Consider the following 9,638-nt stretch of genomic DNA (forward strand, 5'->3'; position numbering starts at 1 on the left):
ATAACTACTATTCAAGGGATGAAAAAGAATTTGCCGTTAAAACTGAAAGGCACTTTTGGTGACTTTTCAGTGGCCAGTCAGTTACTTCTTCTAGGTACTAGGTTACTAGGTATCTTTAAGATAAAAATTCAGATTCGTTTATTCATCATTCAGAGAAAACATTTCATTTATCTTTCAGTGACCTATCCGTCGTTTTTCAGTGATGTTTCTTCATCTATCCGTCACCTTTCAGTAAAAATTAAACGACCTTTTTGTTTTGTTTATCATTTATCTTTTTTTTTAATTTGATGAATAGGCCGTATATGTGTTTCATGTGCTGCTTTACATAGAAAGTAATCATAAGAAGTAAAAATAATGATATTGGTCCAAATACAGTATATGTTAGTTTCATTACTAGTATCTCTATGTTGGATGTCTTTGTACATGTATTTAAAGCTTATCTAAAGTTGTCTGTTATTAAAAATTCAATTTAAGCAAGAAAAGCTTTCAAATTTTGATTTGTGGTTTTAAATAGAATTAACATGAATCTGACTCACGGTCAATAAATTTTCTATGTAAATCCACTGACAATAGTTTAACCCTGTTTGATACGAAGAAACAAAATAAGATTCTCTGAATTGAAAAATGTCATTTATTTAAATTATAAAATTAATGACTATATGAAAAAACACAGAATGTGTGCATAGAAACATATAATGCAGAATCAGAAAAATTGAACAACTGAAAGATACAATCAATTTTGTATCAATAGATATCAAAGGTGGGGTATAAAAATTCACAGAGACCACAATCTCACATATTTTATCAAAATAAACATAAAAGTGAACAACTCTGTATCATACAAAACCATTCAAAGATAACTATGCTGACACGGCATTAATTATAGATGGTGTTGGGGCGGGACGGAGGGCAATTAAAATTACAGTAGAATTTTTGTTTGCGGGTTCACTGACAAGGCTCCGTGAGGGAATGGTGAAAGTCGTGAGAACCCGTGCGCATATCTTAGCATCCGACGGCCGAGCCTATAAAATCATATCAATTTACAGAGAATTCTTCGAGAATTGCTTTAATCTCACGGATAAGAATTTTCAGGACTTAGAAACTTAATTGCTAACATGGGTCTGCCGTGTCAGATGTTTTACATAAATTATATTAAGGATGTAAATTAAATATTAAAAACTGTAATCGGCCACATACCGGCTCATAAATTACTGTCACTTGTACAAATATACAATTGAATTACAATGTTTCTTGTGCATCGAAAATAATTCATTATCAGCGGGAGAAAATAGTGCCAGACATTATAGGTGACTCAATCCTCCAGCAATAGATGTTACTGTATCAGATTTCATTTCAAGAACTAAACATTTTTCTCATTACATTGACGTTATATCTGCCAAATATCTCAGGATAGAATTTGTTTAAACAACGCCGTTTGATATAATACATGTCACATCATAAATTAATATTTCCAATTTCTTTGTCCGAGATGAAATTACAAATAGTAAATTTATTTTATTTCTACATAAATCTACTGGCATGGTTCATTGATATTCCCGTTGAATAAAAATCACGTGCTGGGCTGGAAAAATAGAGACAGAAGTGAGGCTTGTAACACCTGAATATGCGGAATCAAGAGCATGTTGATATAAGGATATACAAAGTTTGGTTGATTGATCGATTGATTGTCGTTATTTAACGTCCCTCTCAAGTAAATATTATTCATGTACAAAAATGTGTTTTATAAAACAATTAGGAGTCACATAAACATGTTATAAATAAGTGTTTCAATTAAAAGAGATTATTTAAAGGAAATCATTCAGAGAAAAAAAAAGTCATTGAAAAGTGAAATGACTTAATTCATAACAATTTTCAACAACCCTCGTACATCTTTATACTACCTCAAGCTTCAAAGTCAAGTTTACTTACTGATCTGTCTTTAAAAATAGCGGGTGATCAAATATTACATCATCTATTTGCATACAACAAAGTCAAATGTTTTATTGATCGTTGACAGTAATCGTTATATAAATGGGTGCTTGTATTAGGTCATCACAGTTCCGTTCATTAGAATTCACCAGAGATGTCTGACATCTTAGTACGGAACAGACTAACACGCTTTCTCGCTTCCAGACGAGAAGTAATTCAAAAACTGAAGGAGTTACGTGATGAAATTCAAGAAGAAGAGAGACGTCGTCGTATTGGAAATATAGCATATTCCTCAACTGGGGTAATTGCTGGAGGTTTAACAATCGCTGGATTAGCTCTTATACCTTTTACATTTGGAGCGTCGTTGGGATTGACGATTGCAGGAGCAGCAACTGGTGCAGCATCGGGAATAGCAGGCATAAGTCATGGCATAGCAGCTCATGTAATTATCAAGAATAAAAGTGAGGAGGCAGAAAGACTTTTAAAAGAACACAAAAACGAAATGGAGAGTCTTGAAAGTTTGATAAATCAGACTTATTTCGTTATAAGCACAAGCCTGCAAAGTGCCTCGTTGGTGAAAACGATCACGAACATGTCAATGAAGTCGGCAACAATGCAAGCATTTAGAACATCCAGGGCAGTTGATGCGGTCGAGTCTGTGGCAACAACTGTTGCAACAACTTCCTCAAAGGTTTTTACCATTGCGGGTGGTGTCATTGCTGGAATCAGTATCGTTATCGAAATTGGGAGCATTTTCAATAACAGTAGCAACTTGGCTAATAATGTTCTTCACGAAAATGTAGTAGCGCTTAACAGAGTCATTGAGAGACTAGAATCCGAACTTCAAAAATGGAATGACTTTTAAATTTAAACTAACATTGAGCTTAATTTTATTAAAAGGTATGGGAATGAATACATATATCACTACATATAACCAAGATAAGTAACTGCTTGTTTAGCTTAAATCAAAATATCTTTTTGTTGATTATTGTAACAAATTATGGACTTTTAGATAAATAATCTTGCAAAAAGAAATTCATAGTAAATACATATTTTCAGTCTGAAGATTGGGATTGTACTTCGTTTGTAGAATTGAATATATGCTATTAATACTATTTGATCAAAATGATTAAAGTTATTAATTAAGTCCTTTTCTTTCTTTATTAATTATATAAGTGTCATACAATTGCAATACACTGTGAATCAATTATGCCATGCATGGACAAAATGAAATGCACATTAGTTTTAATTATGTTACATACATAAAATAATGTACAGTATTCAAGTTAAAAAAAATCCATCGAACAATACAAATTAGGAGTAGATCAAACACAGACCTCCAGAACATCTGGGGTGGGATCAGGTGCCATTGAGAAGTGAGTATTCCTTGCCGACCGGTCACAACCACCCTGTGCTCCTTGCCATGTTCGGGATCCGAAGAAACGGGAAAATCCGTCCACAATGCATCATGTATATAATGATCTCATGATAAGTTTGAAAAACGTTAGTCAGTATTTGACTGAATGATAAACTGTATTTACTGAAAAGGTCATCGACCGTAGATATAATTCTGCTTTCAGTAACAATATATCGAAATTAGATAGCACATACATGTATATATCAACATCAAGACAACATGTCTGTAATATAAAAAAAACAAGATGTGTTTGTGAAACACTATGCGCCCGGCGGCAACAAAGTTCGAAAAAGCAATTTTTAGCATATAAGTCACAGTCAAGGTCACACGATCATTGTCCTCGGTGTCATTTGAAAGCATTTAATTAGTGGAGTAAGCATACCAAATATGAATTCTCTAGTTTGAAAAAGCTATTTTTAGCATATAGGTCACAGTCAAGGACACAAGGTCATTGACCTTGAGTTATTTGAAAGAGCTTAATTAGAGTATGCATACCAAATATGCAGACTCTGTTTCCTACGGTTCAAAAGTAATGGCAAAAATTCGAAAAAGTTATTTTTAGCATCAAGGTCATAATAAAGGTCACAAGGTCATTGACCTTGGTATCAGTTGAAAGTGCTTAGTTAGTGGAGTATGCATATCAAATATGAAACATCTATCTTTCACGGTTAAAAAGTTATGGCGAAGGTTAAAGGTTAAACATTTGCCAGAACATGTTGGTTTATTTAACCGTCCAAATTCCATCAATAAAAAGTGAGTTTCCAACTTTCCATGGGTATTGATCTATTGCATTCAAGTTTTCCTAGTATAGAATATATGTAGTTTTCAATTATCGCGGGTTTCATGTGCGCCGAATACATATTTGAGACATATTATATGCATTTCAAATGATGAAGATATCAATATTAGTACATGTAACTTACCACACATACATATACCAGAAACGGAAGGATTTCTGTAATAGATGCAAGCACGCAGGATTTTAAACTGTTTTATTCTTAAATTTCCATACGAAAAGATTTTCCTGTCAGGCTTTAAAAGTCTGAAAATCTGCCGTAATTATCAATTTCTGATAAGTTTCAACTGGGATCCGGTGCCATGGAGGAGTAAACATCCCCTGCTGACAGGTAACACGCGCCGTGTGCTCCTTGTCTTGGTCGGAAACTACCTGAAAAATTCGTCGTCAATTCAATGTATAAATAGTGGACTAACAATTAGTATATATAAAAAAAAAACGTCAGTCAGCATTTGACTTAATGATAAATTGTATTTGTTGACAAGATCATAGTATCGACCATAGAACTTACAAAATGATTACTTACTAAATGAGACTTCTGATATTCTTGTATCATTAACTTGCTTGTCAATAATTTTCCTCGTTTTAGAAATTTTTCATTCGTAGAGCATGCTCTTGCGTATTGATCAACTGAGACATATACAACCCGTATGCAGGTGATGAAGGTATATTGCTGCATAAATAAGGGAAGTTGATGATAGAAAACTTAAAGTCATCACGTTTATCATATAGCTTGGTTGTTAGATTACCATTAACGTCTTTTTCAAGTAAAGTATCCATGTATGAAACAGTTGTGTCAGACCTTGTAGTATCTTTTATCTCAAGCTCTCCAGGATATATCGTATCGACGTAGGAATGCTATCTCGTAAGGAATTTTTTAATCCCACTTTAAATTTATTCTAAGCTTTTCAAGTTGTGTTTACTCACGGTAGTATAGTCATATATATTATATACTAAATATATACAGATATATTTAAGAAATATTAATATACTGTTATGGGTCAGAATTACCCGAAATGCCAGCAAAGATCAATAACACAATTTAAACTTAACAATAATTTATTTACAGTAATATATGATAAGTATATGAAACATAAAGTACAAACTTAGCAAGAATCTAAGAATACATACATCAGAGTGTCCGTTGCTGCACACAATGTCCCAATGAAAATATATCCCAGTTATATCTCAATAGTGCTTATACGACAAAGTATTCACAATTATTGTATGCATCGAATTGACAGGGTATTTATACAGTATCATAAATCTAGAATATTCTAGCAATTGTTAAAACATGATATTACTGGAACAATCTAGACATACACAAAATTTAAGAATGTTCTAGATAAAATGACCAAACATGTTGACCACTCTGGAATGTTCAAGAAACTTAATGTTACTAATTATATACATAATAAAACAATACACATCTCACAACACCTCCCCCCTTAAAAAAGTTTGAATGTCAATGAAAACTTATATTATTTAAATAAAAGTTTTGTACATTAATACAAAATCTAGTATGTTTACGATACTCTTGACAAAGCGTCTGTAATAACATTGTCTTTGCCTTTGATATGCTTAATTGTTATGTTGTATTCTTGTAACAACAAACTCCATCTAGTCAGTCTTTGATTCTTGTTTGACAATTTATGCAAATATGTCAGGGGGTTGTGATCCGTATATACAAGAATTGGATGCAAAGTAACATTCAAATAAACATCAAAATGCTGTAAAGCTAACAACAAAGCAAGGCATTCCTTTTCAATGGTGGAATAGTTTTGTTGACATTTTGTAAGTTTCTTTGAAAAATAAGAAACAACTCTATCTACATTATCACTATGTTCTTGAAACAAAGCTGCCCCGATTCCAACATCACTAGCATCAATAGTAAGCTTAAATTGCTTAGAAAAATCTGGAGTTGACAGAACTGGGTTGCTCATAAGGACAGATTTGATTTTATGAAAGGATTTTTCACAGTCCTTTGACCATTCAAAGTTAACCCTCTTTTGTAAAAGATTTGTAAGTGGATTAACAACTGAGGAAAAATTTGGACAAAATTTTCTGTAAAACCCAGCCATGCCCAAAAACCTCATTAATTCTTTCTTGTTTGTAGGAATCGGGAACTTTGCAATAGCTTCCACTTTAGCCATTATGGGTGTAACATAACCTTGACCTACTTTACGACCTAAATACTGTACATAAGCATGACAAAATTCGCTCTTCTTAAGATTCACAGTTAAGTTTGCTTTAGCTAAAATGTCAAATAAAGCACGCATGATTCGGAGATGTTCGTCCCATGTGTTGCTGTATATGACGACATCATCAATGTAGGCCTCGCATCCCTCAAGGTCTTGAAGAAGGGAGTGAATCATCCTTTGGAATGTTGCCGGTGCGTTTTTCATGCCAAAAGGCATTACTTTATACTGGTAAAGTCCATCTGGTGTAGCAAAAGCAGATATTTCTTTTGCTCTTTCTGTTAACGGCACTTGCCAGTAGCCTTTCAACAGGTCAAATTTACTGATAAATTTGGCGTTTTCAATGTTGTCAATACAGTCATCGATTCTAGGTATTGGGTATGAATCAGTTTTGGTAACAGAATTCACCTTTCTAAAGTCTGTACATAATCGGTACGAACCGTCTTGTTTTGGTACAAGAATACATGGTGAGCTCCAATCACTTTTACTAGGTTCAACAATGTCATTGTCCAACATGTACTGCACTTCCCTTCTTAGGTACTGCAATTTTATTGGATTCAGACGGTACGGATGTTGTTTGATAGGCAGAACGTCACTCACTATGACATCATGACAAGCTGTATTAGTTTTCTTTGGAACATCCGAAAAGATTTGATGATACTCATTCATCAAGTTTTTAACTTGTTCTTTTTGATGAATGTTCAAATGTCCAAGTTTGGCATCAAAATCAGCCAAAATTTCTGAGTTTTTCAAACGAACACTCTGATTACAATCTTTCTCATTCATTTCTACACTCGTATCACTTTCAATACAATTTTGAACAGTCTTAGCATTGGCTAAAGTGGAAACTGGTTTTACAGAATTTCGGTCACACCTTTCAAAATACTCTTTTAACATGTTAATGTGACAAACCCGTTTCTCTTTACGTCGACCTGGTGTCTTAACTACATAGTTTACATCACTAATCTTGCTTTCAATTTCATAAGGGCCATAAAATCTGGCCTGTAAAGGATGACCAGGAATAGGTAAAAATACAAGAACCTTATCACCTGGCTTAAACACCCTATTTCTAGCATCTTTGTCATACCACATTTTCATTTTTAACTGAGAACTTTTCAAATTTTCTTGTGCTAATTTACAAGCATTGTAAAGTTTTTCTTTGAAATCAGACACATAATCTAAAAGATTAAGATCACTAGTCTCAGTCAGCCACTTTTCCTTCAGCAATTTCAAAGGACCTCTAACTGTATGACCGAACACCAATTCAAAAGGACTGAGCCCAAGAGACTCCTGGACTGCTTCTCGTGCAGCAAATAGCACAAGATGAACCCCTTCGTCCCAGTCTTTTTCATACTGGTAACAATAGGTCTTCAGCATTGTTTTTAAGGTTTGATGAAAACGTTCTAGCGCTCCCTGAGACTCAGGATGATAAGCAGTTGATCTATATTGCCTTATACCCAACTCATGCATGACTTGCTGGAACAACCCCGACATAAAATTTGAGCCTTGATCCGACTGAATTGCCTTGGGTGCTCCTACAAAACTGAAAAACTTGGTTAGGGCCTTAACTATGCTCTTTGCCTTTATATTCCTTAGAGGTATGGCTTCAGGAAATCGAGTGGATGTACACATAATGGTAAGTAAATACTGGTTTCCAGTTCTGGTCCTAGGCAAAGGTCCTACACAATCCACCAACACTCGACTAAACGGTTCTTCAAAAGCTGGAATGGGTTGGAGAGGAGCAGATGGTATCTTCTGATTTGGTTTACCTACCATCTGACAGACATGGCATGACTTGCAAAACTTCGAAACATCCTTTCTTAGCTTAGGCCAATAAAAATGACTCAAAATCCTATTATAAGTCTTATTGATACCTAAATGACCAGCCATAGGTATATCGTGGGCTAAACTCATGACATCTCGATGATAAGCAGCTGGGACCACTATCTGGTGAACAACACGCCACACTTCATCTGGAGAAGCGTCAGGTGGTCGCCATTTTCGCATAAGGATGCCATCTTTCATATAGAAGCATTCTCCAACTTTAATAGCCTCTTCTGGTGGAAGTGCCCTCTTACTAAGTTGAATGATATCTGGGTCTTTATGTTGTTCAGAGAGTAAATGTTCTCGGCTGAGGATGTCCTTGCCTTGGCTAACTAGTGGATGCAACTCATCATCCTCACCACCAAATTTTGGTAAAAGTTCTTTCTTCTCTTGCTTCTTGATATCGTGTGGTTCCATGCTTGTTTGAATGCCATCAAGGTCAGATAAGAAAGTGTCATTCAAATCAATTTCAACGGAGGAATTCGTCTCGTCAAATGCTTGAGTATGGTCTGCCTCCATTTCTCGTCTTCTGGCCATCGCTCTAGTAACAGCACAGGCTGGATAAATGTCATCATCTTCATCATTATACATGACATCTGGATTGATCTTCTCACAAACTATAGGATCTGGTACAACTTTTCCACCAGCTAGATCGTTGCCTAACAACAAAGAAATGCCTGGAACGGGAAGAGTAGGTCGAACACCTACGATAACAGGTCCAGTAACTAAATCTGACTTCAAACTAATTCTATGCAGGGGAACATCAATGACGCCTAGCTCCACACCCTGTAATAAAACTGACCCACCAGTGGAAGTCTGCTCAGACAAAGGAAGCACGCCCTCTAACAATAACGTCTGTGCAGCACCAGTATCTCTCAAAATCTGGACAGGTTTTATTTCGCTAGAGTCACCGAGTGAGACAAATCCCTGAGACATAAAGGGCTTATAATCCTCCATAGAATCAATAGCACTGGACTGTGAACCCTGGACATCAGGAGTGTCAGAACAAATTGAAACTAAGGCTTCTCTATCACCTCTAACTGCCGCACAAGCATGTGGTTGAGTTTTATCAAAATCATTTTTTCTCTTAAGTTTAAAGCATTCACTGATGAGATGACCCTTTTTCTTACAATAACTACAAGTAGGAAGCGACCCTAGTCCAGACGATCCTTCAACACGTCCTGGACCGGACTTAAAACCACCTTGGGATGGAGACTGGGAACTTGTGAAAGACTGAGACCCTGAACCACTCTTTTTATATGTGTCTGAATTGGTAGAATTACTGCTAGTCTGAGATCTTGAAACAAAATTCTTTTTATGAGACAGAGCATAAGTATCAGATATGACTGCTGCCTCTTCAAGAGTTTTCACATTCTTATCTTCTAAATGTGTTTTCAAATCTTGAGGAACACACTCCTTAAACTCTTCTACCAGGATGACTTGGCGCAAATTAGCAAAAGTTTTATCAAGATTC

The 9,638-nt window shown here is 35.3% G+C and overlaps 1 protein-coding gene across 1 annotated transcript; it reads left to right on the forward strand.

Moving 5' to 3' along the window:
• Positions 1–2,083: 2,083 nt before the first annotated feature.
• Positions 2,084–2,794, forward strand: LOC134280198 (apolipoprotein L3-like). The gene has a single exon (XM_062762617.1). The coding sequence runs from the start codon at positions 2,084–2,086 to the stop codon at positions 2,792–2,794; it is 711 nt and encodes a 236-aa protein (XP_062618601.1).
• Positions 2,795–9,638: the final 6,844 nt, after the last annotated feature.

This window comes from Saccostrea cucullata, unplaced genomic scaffold, assembly GCF_032062105.1.
Source record: "Saccostrea cucullata isolate Sc308-1 unplaced genomic scaffold, CSIRO_AGI_Scuc_v1 ctg483, whole genome shotgun sequence".
Taxonomy (NCBI): Eukaryota; Metazoa; Mollusca; class Bivalvia; order Ostreida; family Ostreidae; genus Saccostrea; species Saccostrea cuccullata.